This window comes from Choloepus didactylus, chromosome 3 (assembly GCF_015220235.1).
Source record: "Choloepus didactylus isolate mChoDid1 chromosome 3, mChoDid1.pri, whole genome shotgun sequence".
In the NCBI taxonomy this organism is placed as follows: Eukaryota; Metazoa; Chordata; class Mammalia; order Pilosa; family Megalonychidae; genus Choloepus; species Choloepus didactylus.
The window spans coordinates 102,094,023-102,117,981 of NC_051309.1; the positions used below are offsets into that span (position 1 = coordinate 102,094,023).

The 23,959-nt window shown below is 35.0% G+C and overlaps 1 protein-coding gene across 4 annotated transcripts in view; it reads left to right on the plus strand.

The window, feature by feature from the left end:
• The window catches only part of PDLIM5 (PDZ and LIM domain 5), a 251,147-nt gene that overhangs the window by 86,907 nt on the left and 140,281 nt on the right, over positions 1–23,959 (plus strand). For all 4 annotated transcript variants that reach the window (XM_037830279.1, XM_037830275.1, XM_037830278.1 and 1 more), the window contains exon 3: positions 11,406–11,557. In XM_037830279.1, coding sequence (XP_037686207.1) covers positions 11,406–11,557 — 152 coding nt within the window. The remainder of the gene's footprint in view (positions 1–11,405; positions 11,558–23,959) is intronic.

Here is a 23,959-nt window from a genome sequence, read left to right on the forward strand (position 1 = left end):
TGGGCGATTCTCACTACAATACAGCATTAGTTCAGGTTCTTCATGCCCTTTAGTTTGAATTCTATGAGTGTGAAGCCTGGGTGTAGAGTAATGAAAGTAGTTAGAGAATTAGAAAAGATGTTGATGTAGAAAACCTAAGATGATTAATATTACTAAGCTCAATAAAACTGTGACAAAAAGGAGTTTGTACAACAGATTAAATATATAAAAGATTATACAGATGGGTGATGGGCATTTGTTTCCATTTCTGCTAATTGATTGAGATTAAATATAGTTAAGCTTTTCCTAACATTTGTTAGATAACTAAGGTTGCCAAGGGGAGTTGTGGCTTTTCTTTTGAGGTCCTAGAAACCACATATTACTATCCAAAATGGATTTACTTTGTTCTAATGGAAACATTGGTTGACCTTGGGTCAGTTCAACCTAATGATTAATTGAAGATTCTAATTTTCTCTGTTTATCGGTGAATTAAGAATATTTCTACTAAAATTAGCTTGTTAAACTGATGTAATGATTTCTTATTTAGCATAGTCTAATCAAATATTTTTCTAGTAACTACAATTTCCAAGGCTCTTCGAGAAGAGTTAATTATAAAACATGGTCCCTGACCTTATGGAGCTTGTTTTGACATTGGAAACATGTTGTTGACAGATTATATAAAGATAGTCTGTATTTCAGGCTTCAGTTTTATCTTACATTGTAGGAAGCAGAAGACATTTGAAGGTTTCCCCCCCTCATTTTATAAATACGGAATTGACATGATTAGAACTCTCCAGTGTGAAGCAGTGAGTTGGCCACCATCATGGAAATGTGAAATTGGAGGAAAGGGAGGGGGATATGGAGAGTTTGAAGACAGGAAAGTTCTTTAGAGAACTCTTACAATAAGCCAAGTGAAAGAGGATGTGAATATGGCTAGCATGATGGCAGTGGGAGTCAGCACAATTGCATGATTTCTCAGGATGTGGTAATCAAGGAAGACACACAATTCACAGGTGACTGTTGGACTTCTCTGCGTTCCATGATCAGAAAATAAGGGTAGTGGTTAGTAGTGGTTAGAGTAAAAGCAATCCTAGGAAGACAGGTAATTCTGAGAAGTTGGGTTTGGACATCTTGAAATCATAGAAACTCAAAATCTAGTAGATAGCTGGAGCAGAGTAAGATATTTATCTAGTTGTAATAATGAATTTGATTTGCTTTTCTTTTTACATTGTTCATTATCTTTATGCTCCTAATGAATTGAGAATATATATTTTACTTTTGTTGTATACATTTAGAGCAAATGCCCATATGTTTCACTGTTTCTATTTTAAGGTTACTTTGTGTAAGGGATGATGAGGTAAGTTAGCTGTATTCTATTTCTGGTTAAATTTTTTAAATTTTTTTGCTTGTCCTATTTGGCTAAATAAAATCTAGGATAAATTATGTATATACTTTCTCTAATTATCAGGATTCCAAATTTCAATTCATTTGCTCATTTTAGTAGGGAATAGATGTCCCTTTGTCCTACCAGCAAAATTGTCATATTTGATGAGGTTAGATCTATACATTTGTGCAGATAGCTCATAGGTAGGTAAGCTTTTAAAACTGGAAAGAACCTTCAAAGACCTTTGAGATCACCTAGTAGTACAGACCCGCATTTCTCTGATTTGTCGTCTGAGGCTAAGAGAATAATTATAGTAGCCAACATTCATTGAGCTATTATTTCACATAATCACTGAAAAAGATTCTATAAGGTAAATGAAGTGACCTTCCCAAAGTCCCATAGAAAGAGGTGGCATCTGTGGCTTTAGGACCTGTTTTATATATATAATAAAACAATTTAAACAGTTTAGTTCTGTGCAGTAGAGAAGAACAATTAGTATTTTCTATTGTTAAGAAATATTTTCTTTAATATTTAAATTAATAAAAAGAAACATTAATTCTTGAAAGACAGACCACACCTATTATTTAATATAGTAAAATCACATACTTTAATATAGTTATTGTCACTTTTAAAGACTTTTCCTTATTCCCAAACACCTATACATACGTTGCTTTCACATTTTGATAAATATATCTGCACATTGTTTTAAAATATACTTAATGAGGGTCTATCATAATTATTTCTTCTTGGATTCACTTCTAAGGTTCTAAAATACAATCCATGTAATTTTCTTTGAATTTTAGAAGTACTTAATCAACCATTTATATATATATGATAAAAAGGTATATATATACATATGTACTTATATAATATAGCCATGTTGATAAGTATGATACGAGTTAAATTTTGATCTGTTTTCTTACTCTGGAAATTATTAGTATCACTGTTTCACTAATTTTTCTTACCTTTAAGTATATGAACAGGTGAGAGGGATTGTTTTGTTTGTATTAGTGCAACGGTGAAAACAAAATCACTATATATAGTACTATGTATATGACAGAGAGCATTTAATTTGAAGAGTTTGAGATATTTTTTGCATATTGTTTCTGTTAGATTTTACATATTCTTGCTGTAGATATTTTTCTTACTAATCTCAAGAACTGTCAGTCATTTGATAATTATGTTAAAGTATTTATAAATGTAAAATTATATACAATTAAAATTTTTCCTAGTTTCACAATTTAAAACAAACTAGGTTTTTCCAGCTTTAAATAACAGATAATGTGGCATCCATTCAGCATGTATTTCATGAAGATTTTTCATGTGTCAGGCACACTTGAAGCATTATGGCCACAATGGGAAGGAGACACAGACATGGTCTCTATCTTGATCAATGTAGCAGTGAATGCTATTTTCTTGATTTTAGATCCAAAGTACTTGTTCTTGTGTACTGAGACTGGTCTGCCTTGATGATTATTTTATTTATTTATTTATTTTTTTGTTAATTTCCTTTTTTTTTTTTATAAAATTCAGTTTTATTGAAATACATTCACACACCATACAATCATCTATGATATATAATCCACTGTCCACAGTATGATAACATAGTTATGTGTTCATCACCACAATCTGTCTCTGAACATTTTCCTTACATCAGAAAGAACCAGAACAAGAATAAAAAATACAAGTGAAAAAAAACACCCAAATCATCCCCCCATCCCACCCCATTTGTCCTTTAGTTTTTATCCCCATTCCTCCACTCATCCATACACTAGATAAAGGGGGTGTGATCCACAAGTTCTTCACAATCACACTGTCATCCCTTGTAATCTACATTATTATATAATTGTCTTCAGGAGTCCAGACTGCTGGGTTGGAGTTTGGTAGTCTCAGGTATTTACTTCTAGCTATTCCAATACATTAAAGCCTAAAAGGTGTTATCTATATAGTGCATAAGAATGTCCACCAGAGTGACCACTGGACTCCATTTGGAATCTCTCAGCCACTGAAACTATTTCATCTCATTTTGCATCCCCCTTTTGGTCAAGAAGATACTCTCAGTCCCACGATGCCGGGTCCACATTCATCCCCGGGAGTCATACTCTGCGTTGCCAGGGAGATTTACACCCCTGGGAGTCGGGTCCCACGTAGGCGGGAGGGCAGCGAGTTCACCTGTCGAGATGGCTCAGTTAGAGAGAGAGAGGGCCACATCTGAGCAACAAAGAGGTACTCAGGGGGAGACTCTTAGGCACCATTACATACAAGTTTAGACTCTCCTTTGTGGTAATGAGCTTCATAAGGGCAAGTCCCATGCTCGAGAGCTCAGCACATCAAACCGCCAGTCCCAATGTTTGTGACAACATATGCTAGGGGATCAGCATCTCAAAGTTTAGAGATAGGCCTTACACTTCAGGGATAGAGTTAACTGCTGTAAGAGCTTACAATGTAGGGACTATTACAATTATTGTGTCCACGTTAGGCTATGTTCTAAGATTCAATTCTGAGTTTACACATTGTAGTTAGTCCATATTGGTGAGGCATCATCCCTCTCACCATGTATTCTCCAACACTTTTACTCCTATATATATATTTTCCTACAATTTTATAGAGTTATATTCACATACCATACATTTATCCACAGTGTACAATCAGTTGTTCATGGTATCATCATAAAGTTGTACACTTATCATCACAATCAGCATTTGAACATACTTATTACTACAAGAAAAATTGTTTTTTTTGTTTTTTTGTTTTTTTTTTTTTTAGCAATAAAAAATGATAAAAAGAAAAATAACATGTCATACAATACAATATACTACTAAGGACAGCAAATAACACCACTACCAAGAATCCCATATTACTCCCCTATATCCCCTTCTCATATACATTTAGCATTGGCGTATTGCCTTTGTTACATTTAATGGAGGTATATTACAGTGTTACTGTTGACCATAGACTCCAGTTTGCTTTGATTATGTTTTTTCCTGAATACCATCCCTTTTTCAAATTTCTACATGGTTGACATTCATTTGCTTTCCCACATGCAAAAACATTTTTATATTTGTATATTTAGTAACAGTCATTGGCCACTCCAGTTTTTGCCACATTATACAGTCCCAGTCTTTATCATCTATCTTTACCTCTGGTGTCATACATTCTCCTATCCCACCTCTTTCAGCTTTACTCACAGACATCTTTGTTCAGTGTACTTACAATACCGTGCTACCATCACACAGTATTATCCTGTCTATTTCTGGATCTATGCAATCAATCCTAAACATTCTGTAGTCCTTCAGCATCAAATGGCTGGTCTCTGCCCTCTTTCTATCTCCTGGTCGCCTGTGTTGTCAGCTTTTAACTCCCAAAGTTTGTTCATTAATGTCTGTTCATATTAGTGAGACCATACAGAATCTGTCCTTTTGTTTCTGGCTAACTTCACTCAACATAATGTCCTCAAGGTTCATCCACATTATTACATGATCCATGTCTTTTTTCTGTCTTACAGCTGCATAATATTCCATCATGTGTATATACCACAGTTTGTTTATCCACTCGTCCTTTGATGGACATTTGGGCTGTTTCCATCTCTTGACAATTGTGAATAATGCTGCAGTAAACATTGGTTTACAGATGTCTGTTTGTGTCTTAAGTTTCAGTTCCTCTGAGTATATACCCAGCAATGGAATAGCTGGGTCATATGGCAAATCTATATTTAGCTTCCTGAGGAACCTCCATACTATCTTCCAGAGTGGTTGCACCATTCTACATTCCCACCAACAATGAATAAGTGTGCCTCTTTCTCCACATCCTTCCCAGCACTTTTCATTTTCTGTTTTTTGGATAATGGCCATTCTGGTAGGTGTGAGATGATATCTCATTGTGGTTTTGATTTGCATTTCCTTAATAGCCAGTGAAGTTGAGCATTTTTTCATATGCTTTTGAGCCATTTGTATTTCCTCTTCAGAAAAATGTCTGTTCATGTCTTTTGCCCATTTTTTAATTGGATTGTTTGTCTTTCTGTTATTGAGATGCAGGATTCCTTTATATATTCGGGATATTAAACCCTTATCTGATATGTGGTTTCCAAATATCATCTCCCATTGTGTAGGTTGCCTTTTTACTTTTCTGACAAAGTCCTTTGATGTACAAAAGTGTTTAATTTTGAGGAGATGCCATTTGTCTATTTGTTCTTTGGTTGCTCGTGCCTTGGGTGTGAGGTCTAAGAAACCACCTCCTTTCACAAGATCTTTAAGATATTGCCCTACATTTTCTTCTAAGAGTTTTATGGTCTTGGTGCTAATGTTTAGGTCTTTGATCCACTTTGAGTTAATTTTGGTGTAAGGTGTGAGATGGACATCCTCTTTGATTCTTTTGGAAATGGATATCCAGTTCTCCAAACACCATTTATTGAACAGGCTGCTCTTTCCCAGTTGCTTCGGCTTCACTGCCTTATCAAAGATCGTTGTCCATAGATGTGAGGGTCTACTTCTGAATACTCAATTCGATTCCATTGATCAGTATATCTGTCCTTATGCCAGTACCATGCTGTTTTGAGCACTGTAGCTTTGTAATATGCTTCAAAGTCAGGTAGCGTGAGACCTCCCACTTCACTCCTCTTTCTCAAGACATTTTTGGCTATTCGGGTCACCTTACCCTTCCAAATAAATTTAGTTATTGGTTTTTCTATTTCTGTAAAGTAAGTTGTTGGGATTTGAATTGGTATTGCATTGAATCTGTAAATCAGTTTAGGTAAAATTGCCATCTTAATTATATTTAGTCTTCCAATCCATGAACATGGTATGTTCTTCCATTTTTTGAGGTCTTGTTCAATTTCTTTTTGCAGTTTCTTATAGTTTTCTATGTAAAGGTCTTTTGTGTCCTTGGTTAATTTTATTCCTAAATACTTGATTCTTTTGGTTGCTATTGTAAATGGGATTTTTTTCTTGATTTCCTCCTCTTGTTGCACATTACTTGTGTATAGGAACACTACAGATTTTTGCGTGTTGATCTTGTAGCCTGCTACTTTGCTGTATTCATTGACTAGTTCTAGTAGCTTTGCTGTAGATTTTTCTGGATTTCCTACATATAGAATCATGTCATCTGCAAATAGTGAAAGTTTTACTTCTTCCTCTCCAATTTGGATGCCTTTTATTTCTTTTTCTTGCCTAATTGCTCTAGCTAGAACTTCCAGCACAATGTTGAATAGCAGTGGTGATAGTGGGCATCCCTGTCTTGTTCCTGATCTTAGAGGAAAAGCTTTCAGTCTCTCCCCATTGAGTGTGATGTTAGCTGTGGGTTTTTCATATATTGCCTTTATCATATTGAAAAAGTTCCCTTCTATTCCTATCCTTTGAAGTGTTTTCATCAGGAAAGGATGTTGAATTTTGTCAAATGCCTTTTCTGCATCAATCGAGATGATCATGTGGTTCTTCTGCTTTGATTTATTGATGTGGTGTATTACATTAATTGATTTTCTTGTGTTGAACCAGCCTTGCATACCTGGAATAAATCCCACCTGGTCATGGTGTATAATTCTTTTAATGTGCTGCTGGATTCGATTTGCGAATATTTTGTTGAGGATTTTTGCATCTATATTCATTAAAGAAATTGGTCTATAATTTTCTGTTTTTGTAGTATCTTTGCCTGGTTTTGGTATTAGGGTGATGATGGCTTCATAGAAAGAGTTAGGTAGCTTTCCCTCTTCTTCAATTTTTTTGAAGAGATTGAGCAGGATTGGTACTAATTCGTTCTTGAATGCTTGGTAGAATTCACATGTGAAACCATCTGGTCCTGGGCTTTTCCTTTTTGGGAGCTTTTTGATGACTGACTCAATCTCTTTACTTGTGATTGGTTTGTTGAGGTCATCTATTTCTTCTTGAGTTAATGTTGGTTGTTTATGCTTTTCTAGGAAGTTGTCCATTTCATCTAAGTTGTCTAGCTTATTAGCATATAGTTGCTCATAGTATCTTCTCATTATCTCCTTAATTTCTGCAGGGTCGGTAGTTATATTTCCTTTCCCATTTCTGATTGCATTTATTTGCATCTGCTCTCTCTTTTTTTTTTGTTAGCCTAGCCAGTGGTCCATCGCTTTTATTGATTTTCTCAAAGAACCAACTTCTGGTTTTGTTGATTCTCTCTATTGTTTTCCTGTTCTCAATTGCATTTATTTCTGCTCTAATCTTTGTTATTTCTTCCCTTCTGCTTGCTTTGGGGTTAGTTTGCTGTTCTTTCTCTAATTCCTCCAGGTGAGCAGTTAACTCTTCAATTTTTGCTCTCTCTTCTCTTTTAATATAGGCATTTAGGGCAATAAATTTCCCTCTCAGCACCGCCTTTGCTGCATCCCATAAGTTTTGATAAGTTGTGTTTTCATTGTCATTTGCCTCGAGGTATTTACTAATTTCTCTTGTAATTTCTTCCTTTACCCACTGGTTTTCTAAGAGGGTGTTGTTTAGCCTCCATATGTTTGTGAATTTTATGACCTTCTGCCTTTTATTTATTTCCAACTTCATTCCATTGTGGTCTGAGAAAGTGTTTTGTATAATATCAATATTTTTAAATTTGTTGAGACTTGCTTTGTGACCCAACATGTGGTCTATCCTAGAGAATGTTCCATGAGCACTTGAGAAAAAAGTGTATACTGCTGTTGTTGGATGTAGTGTTCTATAAATGTCTGTCAAGTCTAGTTCATTTATCATACAATTCAACATCTCTGTTTCTTTAGTGATCCTCTGTCTAGATGTTCTATCCATTGATGAGAGTGGTGTATTGAAGTCTCCAACTATTATTGTAGAGGTATCTATTTCTCCTTTCAGTGATCGCAGTGTTTGCCTCATGAATTTTGGGGCATTCTGGTTTGGTGCATAAATATTTATGACTGTTATGTTTTCTTGATGAATTGACCCTTTTATTAATATATAGTGTCCTTCTTTGTCTCTTTTAAATGTTTCGCTTTTGAAGTCTAACTTGTCTGATATTAATATAGCTACTCCCGCTTTTTTCTGGTTGTTGTTTGCATGAAATATCTTTTTCCAACCTTTCACTTTCAGTCTATGTTTGTCCTTGTGTCTAAGGTGAGTTTCTTGTAGACGGCATATAGATGAGTCCTGTTTTTTAATCCATTCTGCCAGTCTGTGTCTTTTTATTGGGGAGTTTAATCCATTTACATTTAGTGTTATTAGTGTAAGGGCAGTACTTTCTACTACCATTTTGTTTTTTGGAATTTATATGTCATATCTTATTTTTTCCTCTCCTTTTACCTTTCCTGATAATCTTCATTTCTGCACTCTTCTCCAACTCTCTCTCTCCTCTCTTTTCCTATCAGCCTGTAGCACTCCCTTTAGTATTTCTTGTAGTGCCGGTCTCTTATTCACAAACTCTCTCAGTGTCTGTTTGTCTGAAAATGTTTTAATCTCTCCCTCATTTTTGAAGGAAAGTTTTGCTGGATATAGAATTCTTGGTTGGCAGTTTTTCTCTTTAAGTATCTTCAGTATATCATGCCACTGTCTTCTTGCCTCCATGGTTTCTGCAGAGAAATCTGTACATAGTCTTATTGACTTTCCCTTGTATGTGATGGATAGCTTTTCTCTTGCTGCTTTCAGAGTCCTCTCTTTGTCTTTGACATTGGACAATCTGACGAGTAAGTGTCTTGGGGTAGGTCTATTGGGATCTATTCTATTTGGGGTGAGTTGTACTTCTTGAATCTCTAATTTTCTGTCTTTTATAAGGGTTGGGAAATTTTCAGTGAATATGTTTTCTATTACTCTTTCTGCCCCTTTTCCCCTCTCTTCTCCTTCTGGGATACCCATAACACGTATATTTGTGCGTTTCATGTTGTCACTCAGCTCCCTAAGACCCTGCTCATATTTTTCCATTTTTTTCACCATCTGTTCTTTTGTGTGTATGAATTCGAATGACCTGTCTTCCAGTTCACTGATCCTTTCTTCTGCCTGTTCAAATCTACTGTTGTGTCCCTTCAGTGTGTTTTTCATCTCCTCCATTGTGGCCTTCATTCTCATGAGTTCTGCCATTTGTTTTTTTAAGTTTATGAATTCTTCTTTATGGTCAGCCAGTGTCTTCTTTATATCCTTCAGCTCTTTTGCTATATCTTCTTTCATTTCATCAAATTTATTTAGCATTAGTTGCCTCCACTCCTGTGTCTCAGCTGAGCTATTAGTTTGTTCCTTTGGCTGGTCCATGTTTTCGTGTTTCCTGGTATGGCTTGTTATCTTAAGTTGTCTAGGCATCTGATTCTCTTGATTAGTTTATTTTGGAGCTTGTTTTCTGTCTTTTACCTAGTGGTTTTCTTGTTGGTTGGCTTTGTTTTCTGGCCTCTGTTATTCAGTTCAGCTTATTCTAGACCTCTAACTTAGGTTCTATTTAGTTGATCAGAATTTTTCCCCTCTTGTTTTTTCTGTTTCTTGCTCTGCCTCTATGTAACCTTTTTGTGAGTGGGTCTCCTCAGATATGGTCGACCCTAGTCAGATTTTCCCAGTCTAGTGAGGCCCAGGTCTCAGTGGGAGGGTATGGAGTTTTCCTGAGAATGAGGCCCTCCTATGAGGCCTTTAGAATTGGTGCTTTCCCTCTCCTGTCGAGCAGGTGGCGCTGGCCAGCCCGCAGCTCCCCCACCAGTGTAAGGAGGTGTGGAGCCTTTAGTTCTCCTGGTGACTGTGATCCTGTCAGGGGTGTGGCTGACTGAAGCAATGTTCACTGCGATCTCAGCTTTTCCTCCAATTCCAAACTTGTGTCCAATGTGTGACTGGTTCCTGGAGACCCCGAAAACACTGTTTCATATAGTTCTTGGGTAATTGCCAGCTGCTCTAGGGGAGAGACGAAATTCTGCTCCTCATCACTCCGCCATCTTGCCCCGCCTTCTCCTGATGATGATTTTTTAAGGAAATAACTTGAACACTGATGATAACCAGAACCTAAGTGAAGATATAATCTTTACTTGTATTTAATCCTTTGCCTCCAAATTATGACATCTAACACTCAGTTCTTATTCAGTAAGTTGAGGGATTTTTTTCTTTTTTGATCAAAAAGTAAGTTTAGTAAAATGTTTTCCAAATTCTTTAGTTTTAAGTATTAGAGGAATACTGGTTATTTTCTTTCTTTCTTTTTTGGGCCTGGTCTCAGAAACCCCAATATTCGGTGTGATCTACTTGTACGTATGCTGACTTTATCATATAAATTAGAGTAGTATCTTTTGATTTGCACTTCTCAAGTTTCTAGGTATATATTTGAAAGTTATATCAAATATCATTTTACTGTAATTTTATATTTGTTGCTTCTTTTGGAGCAGTGAAATACACGCGCATGAAATTTGCAAAAGATTGAACTAAGTAATCATCTAAACACATGGAAAATTTTTTTGAACAAGAGAACAAAGATTGGGGATTGAAGATTGGGATGCACAGAAAGTTTGGCAGCCCTGAACAAAACTAGTTTCTTTCCCCTCCTGTTAAAGTCTTGAAGCAGGAAGCACACCCAGTTTAAAAAATATTTGGGCCTGTGATCTAAAAGAATTCAGTCTCTCACACACTTGATATGAACTTGAGTTAACAGGAAAGATTGTTCTATAGATACTCCCTCTATCTTACCTTTTGTGCTAAACAAAAATACAGCTATTTAAAGAGTTTTAAAAAAATTATTTCTAGGAGGGTATAAAGTACCCCATTCAGATTGCCTTTTTTTTTTTTTTTGGGTCCTGCTAAAATGTGAAATTTCCTTGGCTTTTTCTCTTTTTCATTTATAATAAACACACTGTTGCATAATTTAAAGATGGAGAAATTAAGCAAGAGACCTTTCTCAAAATTTATGTATTTTTTTATGGAGCAAATAAGAATTTAGAGAAAGTAAACATGAAAATCATTTGAATTTTAACTTTACATGTTAAGCAAAATAATTTTTTTAGGTCCTTGTATTACTCTAAGATTATATTAATATACTTTTATTTTGATATAAGCAAAAGTATGATTTATCACCTGTTTTCATTTTTATTTACTTTTTAAAGAGTGACACTCCTAATGAAATATATTCATTACAGCTGAAAGATGGCGGCAAGGCATCCCAGGCAAATGTAAGAATAGGTGATGTGGTTGTCAGCATTGATGGAATAAGTGCACATGGAATGACTCATCTTGAAGCCCAGAACAAGATTAAGGGTTGTACTGGCTCTTTGAATATGACTCTGCAAAGGTAAATTACTTTTTGTTTGGCTCTGAGAGAGAGAACAACACTGAAGAATGTGTTTGTGTGTGTGTTTCATGGCATTAATTAAGATGCAATTTCTAGACATTGTTTCAGATAATAAAAATTGTAATGGCTCTTAAATTCAGTAATTGAGTAGTATGAGAATTGGTGAAAGGTATTAGTTTTATCCCAATACAAGGCATGTACTCACTCAAAAACTTGTGTGTACAGTTTCAGAGAATTGAAGAGTCCCTGAAGCTTCTCTGTGTAGTTCAGAATAAAAATTCTTATTTTAGGGTGAAACTCTCAACCTTTATATTCTGGGAAGTATAATGGAGGATATCTTTTAGGAAATAATTTGGCTTTTCTTTGTCTTTTTTTCCTGAGTAAAAAAAAAAAAACAATTTTTTAAATATACTCACTCGAAGGCTGGATTTTCTGAACTGGCATTATTTATCTTTTTAAAGTTACTCTGGCCTCAATTTTAAAATAGTTAATCCTCTCATTGATTATAATATATCAGGCATTTTGAGGTTCCCAGCATTTGACCTTGTTGAAATCACTTGTAGTACTTGTTAGAAATACTGATTTCCATGTTGAATCAGAATTTGTGGACTTAAGGATCAAGAATAATATTTTAATAACTTCCCTGTGATTCTTGAATTCTGAAGTTAGGGTATCCTAATACCTTCATCTCAGGGAAAAGGAGGAGAAATAGGGAATGGAGAGAGGTCCATTGAGAGATACCTTTGAACCTTGAGGTTTTATAAGGAATGTGGCTTGGTCGTTTATCAGAGGACTATGGAGAGTTTTAAACAAGTCTTGTTTTTGATGAGTACAAAAGTACTCTATATTTTGCTAAATTTGGAAAACACCCTTTTTTTTTTCTCCAAACCATCTCATAGTCTTTCATAATTTTTGGTTAATTGTTAATTTTCAAGTGGGGGATGAAATATATGGTACCTCATAGTTGGCTATAGAACCCGATTTTCTTGGATCCTCTCCTGGTACTAGTGTTCTCTGGAAAGCACTTTGGAAAGTGCTTTTCTTTTTTGTGCTACTGCTGTTCTAGAGATTGATATTTAAAATATTTATATAGGATAAATTGTATGCACTGGTCTAAATGAGTATAGTTTGATCTTACACCTAAATAGGAAAAATTTTTTTACAAGGTTATACTGAAGTTAGAAGTTTTGATCTTTTGATCTTTTTGAAATTATTGAAAAGCTATAAATTCTTCAGTCATTGAAACATAAAGAGGATAGTCTGACTTTTGTGTACTCTGTAGACTTTTATTCAAAACAATCATTTATCTTGCCAATTTTTTGAGAACAAAACACACAGTAAAGCTAAAATATAATCTTTGGAAATAAAATTTACCTGATTCCCATTATTCAAATTATTCTTGTTAACATTTAAAAACAAATATTTAAAAATTGGTTTACATGCATGTGGTAAGAAAATTAAAATACAGAGAGATACACAGTAAAGATTAATGGCATCCCAGGCCGTCTATCCCCAGATCCGAGAGTCTCTTCCTATTGTTAATAATTTTTAAAACAACTTCTAAGGAAAAAAAAATTGCATTTAAATTTACACTATTCTGAACCTTACTACTGTATCAGCTCTTACAGATCAACTTTTATGTCTCATGGCTTTCCAACCAGTTCCCTCTTTTAGGGATTTTTTTTTAATGAAGAAATTCTATTCAGTGGGATTGTTGAATCAAAGGTTATGTGTATTTTAAATTAGCTATATATTTTAATGTATAGAAATGTAACCAACGAGGAAAAAAATGTATTGCTAAAAAGTTTGTTTCTGATAGTACCATTCTATTCTATATATTGAGACATATAACACAAAAGTTGTTTCCAATTAAAGCAAAGCAGTCATTTTTATTTGTAGGCATTTTTACTAAGTGTGAATTTTGAGAGGGAACCAAGAGGTCAGGAAGCTTGTCTGAGATATAAAACAGCAATAACAACAACAACAAAAACAACAAAATCAAGTGATTATGGACTGTTTCTCATATTCTAAAATTGAACATTTATGTGGGGTATAAGCTCTTTTCCCAGGCTGTGTATCATTTTTTTTCATACCAGCCTGCTTGTTTTCACATTGTGCCCAGTATCCTATTTTCTGCCCAAAACTCTTCTGGGTCTCATAAAAATAGATGAAAACCAGATGTTACCCTGTTTGGGTACATTTCCAATTTAAGAAATCTGTTGCTGACTCTAATAAAGTTTCTTTTAAGCTGCTTAAATACGAAATCTAACAAATCAACTTGTTATAAACATTTGGGAATACTATGTAATCTTGTCTTCCTATTTATGAGTATGGATATTGGGGACCAAAAATATGAGGAAGAATTTTAGAGTCTTGCTATGAATTGTAATTTTCTTCAAGTTTTTGAATATTTCTGAATGGCAGCCTGTTTTGATAGTGTGTGCGTTTAAGAGAATTCATGATATAACGCTAACAATGTTGCTGAAGAAATGCTTTTCCCTTTTAAGGAAAAAATGCAACTTTGAGGAGTCATTCTTAATTGGCTTCCTGTCATATTACCCCCTTCATCCCATTCCTCACCAGCCCAATTGTTCTGAATTCCCCTTCCAAACTGATTGACTTTATAGCAGTACTTTCCCTGTGTGTAACTCTTTTCTTGGTGAACATGGAGTTTTCTTTATGCCCTTGTGGTGGTTTTAGTTTGCTAAAGCTGACGAAATGCAATATACCAGAAATGGGTTGGCTTTCACAACGAGGATTATTAACTTACAAGTTTACAATTCTGAGGCCATGAAAATGTCCAGATCAAGGAATCAACAGGACGTTACCTGGACTCTGAAGACAGGCTGCCGGTATCCTCAGCTCCTCTGTCACATGGGAAGGCACATGGCACTTCTTCTGGTCTCTCTCTTCTCTCCCAGGTTTTGTTGCTTCCGGCTTCTGGCTTTAGTGACTTCCTGAGCCACTGCACTTCTGTGTGTTTCTCTCTTTTAGCTTCTGTCTCTCTCAGCTTCTGTGTGTCCTTCTCTCTGGGCTTCTCTGACTTTTCTCTCTGAGCTTCTCTGTGTCCTTTCTCCACTTTTCTTCTTTTTGCTTCTCTGAATTTCATCTCATATAAAGGACTCCCGTAGGAAGATTAAGATCCACCTGGACATGCATTGACTGAAATAACCTAATCAAATAGGTCTGCACCTGAGGAATGGATAGCTTTAAGAAAATGATCTTTTCTGGGGTACATACAGCTTCAAACCATCACAGTAGTATTTTCTTTTTCAGATTTGCCTTAGTCTGGTTTCCCTAGAAGCAGAACCTGAGATGGGGATTTATGTGAAAGTGATAAATTAAGGAAATTCTCTCAAATGTTACCTGCAAGAAAGTAAGAAAAGCAGGGTTAGGAAGCAAAAGAAACTGAGATGAGCAAGGACATGGTTTCAGGTGATGTCTACCCTTAACTTGATCCAACAGGGAACTTGGAAAAACAAATGCCCCACATTCTGTCCTGCCTTGAGGCAAGGGAGCCGGGATTTTGAATTCTCTCCCCTCCATCTGTTAGTTATTGGCTACCAGCTGTCCTGAAAGTGTGTGTGCATGTGTGTTGGAGGGAGGACTCTGTGGCCCAAAGACAATCTTCCATAGAAGGTTGTTGGTGTGAACCATTGGCAGCAATTCAGGGAACACCTAGCAGAAAGGTTCCAAGGGATCCAGGCTGGACAACAACAGCACGTGTAACAAGATTCTATCCTAACCAGAGTACTTTGCTCAGAGGATAGGTTCTTTGTAACCCAGGCCCATCCAGATGTCGTCTTAAAATTACCACTACTCATCAGTCAGTATCCTCCATTCCATTTAAGATGAATTTCTCACTGTCCCTCACATGCCTGTTTTTTTTTTTTTTTTTGCTTTATGCCCTCTCATGAAATTCACTTTATCTGAAATGCTCACCTACTGATAATCAATCCATGCTTCCACATCCAAAAAACCTATATCAAACCCATTTATTGCCCATAGTCTTTTCCTACTTTTGCAATTCATTCATTTTTTTTCCTCCAAACTTACATGACATAGTTTTTACCATTCAATTCAGCATTTAATTAGGTAAAATCAAGAATAATGAGACCGATTCCATGAGTCATATACAAATAAGACCTATTTAGTTATTAGTCAGTTAATAATACTGCCTATATTATTACATAATTACTCCATATGTATTATAATTACTCCATATGTATTAGTCCTGTTTGTCTAGCTAGATTCCTTGAAGGCAAAGACCATGTTTTTTTGTTGTTTTTTGTTTTTTTTTCCCGCTATCTGTATTTAACATCATTTGTGTAATATTGTGATTTTGGTGTCCAATAGATAATGATTTGATAGGCATCAGCATTATTTCCCAAAATTGAGATCATTTATTTATTCTACAAGTATTTATTGAGCTCTTAATATATGCCAGGCACTCTTGTAGATGCTGGGGGATATGCAGTGAACAAAAGACAAAAATCCTCTACCCTCATTATTGTACTGACATTTTAATGGGGAGAGAGACAATAAACAAATAAGAAAGAGTATGGCACATGGCTGTAAGAGTCAAGGGTAAAAATAAAGCATATAAGGGGGAGAGGGAGTGCAGGGGTAGGGAATTGCAATTTAAAAATAGAGTTGTCAGCAACACCTCATTGAGGAGGTTATTGGATATCTAGGGGATGAAGGAAGAGCCAACGCACTGGAGTCCAGTGTGGCTGGAACAGTGAATGAAGGGAGAGTAGTAAGAGGCAAGCTCAAAGAGCTAGCAAGAAGGGGTTGGAGGGAGACAGAACTTGTTGGGCCTTGTGAGTCATTGTAATGTTTGCAACCAAATTTAAGTTTTCCCGGACCTATAAAAATTTTATGGAGAAAGCTTTGGAAAGTTACAGCTACTTGTAACCCAGATCTAGAACAGGGTTTGGGGCAGAAATGATTTTATTATTGGAAAGAAGGGCCAGAAGAAGGAACCAACCAAACGTCTCCCTAGTCTTAGGAACCTTAATAGCAATGCCACTGCTTTTTCCTTCTATCATAATAGAAATGCTGGATGATTAGCAATTCTGCCAAGTTCTGCTCACCTCAATCCAAGAATACCCAGGGGAGAATGCAAGAGAGAAAGCCCATTGTTGGTTTTAAAATGAAAATCATCAGCAATTTTGTTTTGTGAATTTTTTGCGTTAAATATTATTCTTACGTATTCATTAATTTTTAAAAATGTGTGTGTGTATATGTATTTTAATTTGATCTCTTCTTTAGGCCCAACCTCAGTATCCTAAATAGGATTTAGATAAGAAAAAGTAACTTACTAGGTTAAGGTTATTTTGTAATAAATTATATCTAGTCAAATTTGGGGTCATGCAATAAATCAAACATGCTGTCCTGTGATATTCTGAAAAATAAGGTTTGACTCATTATATTCTGGCTATCTAATAAATATGGAGGTGTGGAAGATATTATTTTAATTTGCTCTTTTATCCTTGGAAAGGACTGTAAAATATTTTTCCCTGCAATTGGAACTGATTCTAAGACAATTGGACAATAAAAAATTATATTTAAAGTTATTTTTCCTCTTGGAAATTAGACCAATAGCAGTATGCTTATTTTTAAATATCAAATACAGTTTGCCTATGATTTTGATCTAAGCCAAAGCAGATCATTGTTTAAATTACATCATTTCAGCTTATAAAAGAAGAAAATTACTTTCTAAAGTTTTGTGTCTAATAACTATTAATTATGTTAAGTGAATTATGTGACTAGATTTTTAACTGTCATTTTATTTCAGTAATTCTCTAAATAGGACATAGATAAGCTTGCTACTACCTGTATTATTTGGGCAAGTTAATAAAGTTCTCGGTCTTAATTTTCTTGACTATAAAGTGAAATCATGGGTGATTTATAAGTTCCCATTTTGCGATAAAAATTCTGGTTCTTGTTCTGGTTTTTCAGCTGTAAATGGATAAGTTCCCTAGAGCTTGCTATTAGATCAAACTTAAATTATTTTGCTTATTTTGGCTGAGAGAATTAGGAAACTGGACTTTCTTCATTGGGATTATCTTAAACTTTGTGTGCCAGGTCAGCAAAGTGATTTGTACTACTCTGATGATTTTAAAGTGAAAGGTAAGTCAGCACTTAATGATCAAAAAGTACTTGATGTATTCGACCTTATTTTATATTTTTAAATTAATCCTGTAGGAATCAAAGATAATAGATATAGCTTTTCTAATTTTATTTTTTTATATTATTGGTAGTGGCATGTCTTTGTTTTGTTTTTTGTTCCTTGGACTTCTTTTAGTGTATAACTTGTTATGATTGGAAGTGAAAGGATCTAGAAAGGTTTAGTTTTGAAAAATATTGATATATTCTCTTTCTGCCTCCCCTTCTTTCTCATCCTTCAAACTAACAGCAACAAAAAAAACTGTCTGAAGTCCAGTTAACTACTAATAATGAATGACAGGTTGGAATAATTTAATAGGCACATTGAATTACAGGGAAAAAAAAGAAAAAGTGACTGTTGTGCCAGACTGAAGCTATTACCATCTTTTGTTTCATTTTAATGGATTGCTTAACATCTTGCTGTTGGCTTTGTGGGTTCAACTCTGTTATTTCTTTTCACTAAAAGTATAGAGGCAAGATTTTAGAATGTTTTATAAATTTTTTTTAGTGAAAGTTTTTACTTTTTGGGATATTTCAGTTTGTGTGCATTAAAAAATTTGTTTGGATTATCTTTTCCTTTAGTAATTGGAGGTGCACATCACCCCATTTGAGGTTACTTTTTTTCCCCTTGGTGTATTTCACATGCTTTTTTAGGTCTATTCTGGAATTTAGCTTTTACTGTTTTTTGTTTGGGTCTTTGTTTTGGTTTTGATTTTTTTTTTAGTTCTTAGGTCAGAGCATGACCATCTTTAAGAGGGACTGAGTTATAGCTCTGATCACAACCCCTGTCATTAAAATTAGAGGTGGTGCTTATTAGGAAGGGGAACGGGGGGCAAGCCTGTATTGACTTACCTATTTTGTACAGCCTTTTCACGTATATTATACCATTTAATCCTATATGATACATTTAGGAAGACATTAGAATTCCCACTTTTCAGATCAGTAAATAAAGACTTAAGAGAGTTTGAGACTTGCCTGATAAGCATAAATCAGTTCAAAGCCTATGCCCTCCCCACGTCCCTTTGCTGCATCAACAGATTTAGTGAGTGCAGTCTCCTAATACATATTTCATAACAGAGGATAGTAAACAATAACTAAGATTTCAAGAGTTTTTAAAAACATGTTTTTTAGGACTGTTTGCTCAGTATAACAGTCACTGGAAGAGCGACCATAGCTGGCAATCAGCAAATCAGTCAGAAAGAAGGAAAGTGTTTATCTTATGTATCTTTTTTTTAAAAATTCAATTTGGATAAAGATCATTGGAAATGGACTTGAAGGCTCAAGTTAGTTCATCTTTTTAAAATCATCTATAGTAGTTTGACCATAAGTAGATTTGGTAAATGTGGGCTGGTTAGGGTATATTTTACATTTCATTTGCAAATACTTTGAACTTTACATCTTGAAGGTTCATGGTTAGTTTTTTAACTTGTAAAAGTTTTATCTGTTCCTCTGAAGGGAAATTTATTTCAGTTTATAATGCTTTGGAAAAACAATCCTAGGAAATAGTACATTTAAAGACTTATTTGACGTTAAAGTTTTATTTTAATATTTTTTGGATCACAGCTGAGATAGTTCTTGTGAAAGAAAATTCTAGTGTATAGAATATTTTTTGTATGTGCATAGTCTTTAAAGAAGGCCATGAAATAGAGATATAAAGAAAGTGAATGGAAATAACATGGGCTTTGATATTAGGCAAACATGGTGCAAATTCAGTTTCTACCACTACCTAGCTGTGTGGCCTTAGTCAAATAATGTAACTGAGTTTCAGTTAACCATTTGTAAATGGGTAGAGTAATACCTGCCTTGTAGGGCTATCATAAAGATTAAATGAAATGACAGATAAAGAACCTAGGAATAATTAAGATAAATTTTCTCTCCTTTCTTCCTGCTTCCCTCCTCAATTGATAAATGAGTATTAATATGCTATCCATTGCAAAGTCACTTCTAGTTGATGATATTTATTTTGTTTCCCAGCAACAAAATGGGTGTGTCTGGAGGAAAATAAAGAGAAAATGAGAGGGAAGCTTGGTAGGTGGTTACCTGAGAAAGTCAGGAAGATGATGATGCAAGTGTTAGAAGAAAGGATTGTTTAGTTGAGTGGTTTCGTGGGGAAGGCATAGGCTTTGAACTGATTTATGTTTATCAGGCAAGTCTCAAATTCTCTGTCTTTATTTACTGATCTGAAAAGTGGGGATTCTAATGTCAAAGCCCATGTTATTTCCATTCACCTTCTTTATGTCTCTATTTCAAGGCTTTCTTTAAAGACTATGAACATACAAAAAATATTAAGAGTGAAATGGATAGGAACATTATGCTTACTGTCAGCTAACTGTTGCTTTGGTTCAGAATTATTGTCTTAATTATGGCCCATCTGGCAACAAGAAGAGTGGTAGCAAAGAGAAACCAGTACATGCCTAGCCTTGTTTATTCTGCTAATCCTCTGGTTTCTCCTTAAAGGAACAACATGGGCATAATTCTCTTCTACTGTGGATTAAGTCAGAAGGACAAACAAAAAATAAGTTTCCCTTGTACTCTCCCAACCAAATTCATGTATATTCTCTTTAAAGTAATTTCTTGGGTAGTGTGTTAAAATTATTAATTTTAGATGGTGTTTTTAGGATATTCTTAGAATTTGAACCCTTCATCAACACTCTCATTAATTACTGAGGTTTAGTTGAAAAATCTTATAATGTTCATCAAAGAATAAAACATTTGCACATTCCTTCAGATTTGCCTTATGGCTAGAAGCCATAGGGTTAGAAACAAAGGGTTTTTTTTTTTTTTTAATCCCTGCCTTTAGGGAGTTTATAATCCATTCATTGGGATAAGAAGCAGCAGAAAGTGTTACAAAGATTCAAAGGAGGACAAGATCCCACTCAAATGAAAAGCTTTATGGAGGTGCTAAAACCTGGATTAAGTTTTGAAGGATGAGGAGGATGTCAATAGCTGAGAACATATTTGGGGAAGATATGTCAGAAGGAAGAATACCTTTTGAGATAGTGTGGAGATGGGAAATCTCCAGGTGTATCTTGGGATGAACATGTTGACTACTTGGAAATAGAGATAAGAGTGAAAGGAAGGTTAGGTTAGAATAGGGCTTTGCAGGGTCTTAGATACTGAGGTATTATAAAAAATTTTGATCAGATGACTTTTTCAGGCTAATACTTAGTGGGATTGCTTGGAAGAAGATGGAGAGAGACCAGAGGCAAGGAAACTGGTTAGGCAAGTATTGCAGTAATCTGGATAAGTGAGAACTTGAAATGGAAAACAGAGGAGAAACGAGAGAAGTTGGAACATGTGAAGAGTAATTCTAGAAGCCATGCCAATGGTCTGGATATGTGGGAAGGGGGAAGCATCAGAGGTATCTCAGGTTTTTAGCTTGTATGGACTCAAACTACATGTACTCTTTTCACTTTCCCCTTGTTCTTTCACTCACTGTAGTCTGGCTTCTGCTCCCATCATGCTGTTGACACTGCTTCACATTTGGATGTTGCATAGATTCTTCAAACTCAACATGGTGAAACTGAGATCTACACCTGTTCTCACAAATTTGCATCTCAAACATTTTATGGGCAATCCTTCCCCTACTACACTAAGATAATTCTATTTTTAGTGACTGTCAATTTTATCAATATTGTATAGCATTTTTAAATAAAGAATTGAACTTTCTGTATTTATGTAGTAGAATCCATATATATATATATTTAATAATCAAAATACATATGTGATTTAAATAGACTTTAAAGTGTGTTTGTACATAGATGAATTCAAGGATCACTTCTGAAAACTTAGGGTACCAGCTATTTCCATCTGACTCAGATGTGGTTCACAGATTGGGAATCACTGGCCAAAAATATTGCAAGCCACTTGAAAATTGAGAGAGAGTCTGGGAAGCAGATACACCCATAGGAAATGAGAGACTGAGATAGAGAGACAACATGAAGGTGGAGAGGGCTGTAGAGACAGGAAGACACAGCAGGACAGTTTGAGGATGAAACAGGATGAGAGAGAAAAAATTATTGGTGAGTGAGGGAGTACCAGGTGAGACAGGACCAGGAAGAGAGCCAGACAGTATCTGGAGAGGTAGAGATGTATACAGAAATGTACATGAATACACAATAAGAGGGACATGCAGAGAGAAAATCATGCAGGGAGACATAAGCAGAAAGAAACATGGGCACACTGAGATGTACAGGGGAGGAACACGGAGGAAGAGGGAAGGACACAAAAACTCAAGATGGGGGTGGAGTGAGACTGCACAAGATACTTGGATGGATGGATGGATAAGTAGATAGGTACATAGATAGTACCTAGATACCTAGGTTCATAGATACACAGATAGGCCAGCCTGTATGTGAGAGACAAAGTCAAAGAGACCAACAAGAGACTGAAACCAAGAAAGAGATCTATATCCACAGAGAGCTGAGGGTTAGACCTTCAGACACAAACATGAAAAGACAGGCCTTTGCATACAGAGGAAGAGAAATGTTACAATAAAACATTGTTTACAGAGATAGCAGTTTTGTGTGTGTGTGTGTGTGTTTCAGAAAGAGGTGATTGTGTACCTTTTATTATCCATTTCTGTATAATTAGCACAAAAGACTGAATCAGTGAAGTATGCTTACTTCACATGTAGCATGAGAAAATTCTCCTGGCCGTATCTGGTAATTAACAGGTTAAAAGGAGCATGATTATCTCAAAACATTGGAGTCCACCAAATTAACCTAACTTTTATTGACATTTTTAAAAAGAAAAAAAGCTTAATTTCAGAGTTTTAAAATAAGTACACAGTATTTCCTTATATGAAAAGGAGTAGCTGAATAATATATAGTATGCACACTGATTAAATGGTAATAAGATCACACCGAACTCTTTGAGGGAAGAAACAATGTTATATTTATTACATACTCCATTGCCTGCCACCATGACTTGAACAGAGAAAACACCCAATAAATATTTGTTGCCTTGAGTTGTAGAGAATGCCACTTTTTTTTTAAAAAAAAAGTAATTTCTGCTACTTTGCCTGATAAATTTAGAAGTAAGTCACAAGGTGTTATTAGTGAGCTAAGGAATGACAAACTGGTCTTTCTTGTGTATTTAATGGCAGCAGTCTCCTTGGAGTTCCAAATAAACGTTTTTGTTCATAGAATTAAGAGCTTTGGAAAGAGTTGAAATTCAAGTCATTCCCAACTGTTTCCAGTGGCTGCTGTTGTTAATATAGTCTCAAAGACTATTCAGCTTAGGTTATATATGAGTTGAAAAGTAAATGGGTGTGATTGGCTGTGCAAAACATAAATGTGTTGGAGTATTTATACTGCCAAACTTTGCAGTTGACTTTTTATTTAATGTACTTTAAAGCCTGCATTGTCAGAGTAAATCAGCTTTATGATAGGTCTCCACATGTTTTCAGTCCTAATCATTTCTTTTACCAGCCATGATCCCTGTTAACAGTATTTCTCTGAAATTAAAATGCATGTGAAAAATAGTCTTTCATTCACTGATTGTTTTCTTGATTGTGAATTTTAATTTCCTGGGTAATACAGTAAGGTACATTTTCATATTATAATAAAAATCCATAGACGGTATTCCTGAATTCAGTTACCTCTTTCATTTGAGTCTGCTTCTATCTTGGCTGCTTTGGCTGAAGTTTATAGCATTTTTTTTTCCTGTGCAGTTCATCCTGTTAAAATGGATGTGAGGGACTTTCCAGATTCTTTAATTTTACTGGAATTATGTTATATAGACTGTGCTTTGAAATAATGGGCTGTTTGTAAATCCAGAATGTTTTTGTTATTCTGAGAATATTTTGATTACCACATTATTCTTAAAACTAAAAAAAAAAAACATTTTTTATATTTGAAAGACAAACTATTTGATCATTTGATTCAACTGGCTCTTTCAAAGTAGACTTTTAATCTGATACACTAAAATATAGGACAATATCTTTTTTTTCCAGATTACAAAGATTATAAAATGTTCGTGTAGATTTCATTTTCTAATCAGAAGCCTGTTCACTCTAGTGTGACAAAGAAGTGAATTGTTCCTTTAGTGGAACTTGGCTATGATGCCTTTTATTTTTGCATATAATTTCTATAGCTATATACATGTTTACTATTGAAATAATTGTAGTATAATGCAGAAAAGGGTTCCTTTTTAATGTTTTCCTTTAAAGAAGCTTGTATCAATTTTAACAATATCCTTGTTTCCTTCTGAGACTTCTGAAGGAAAAAA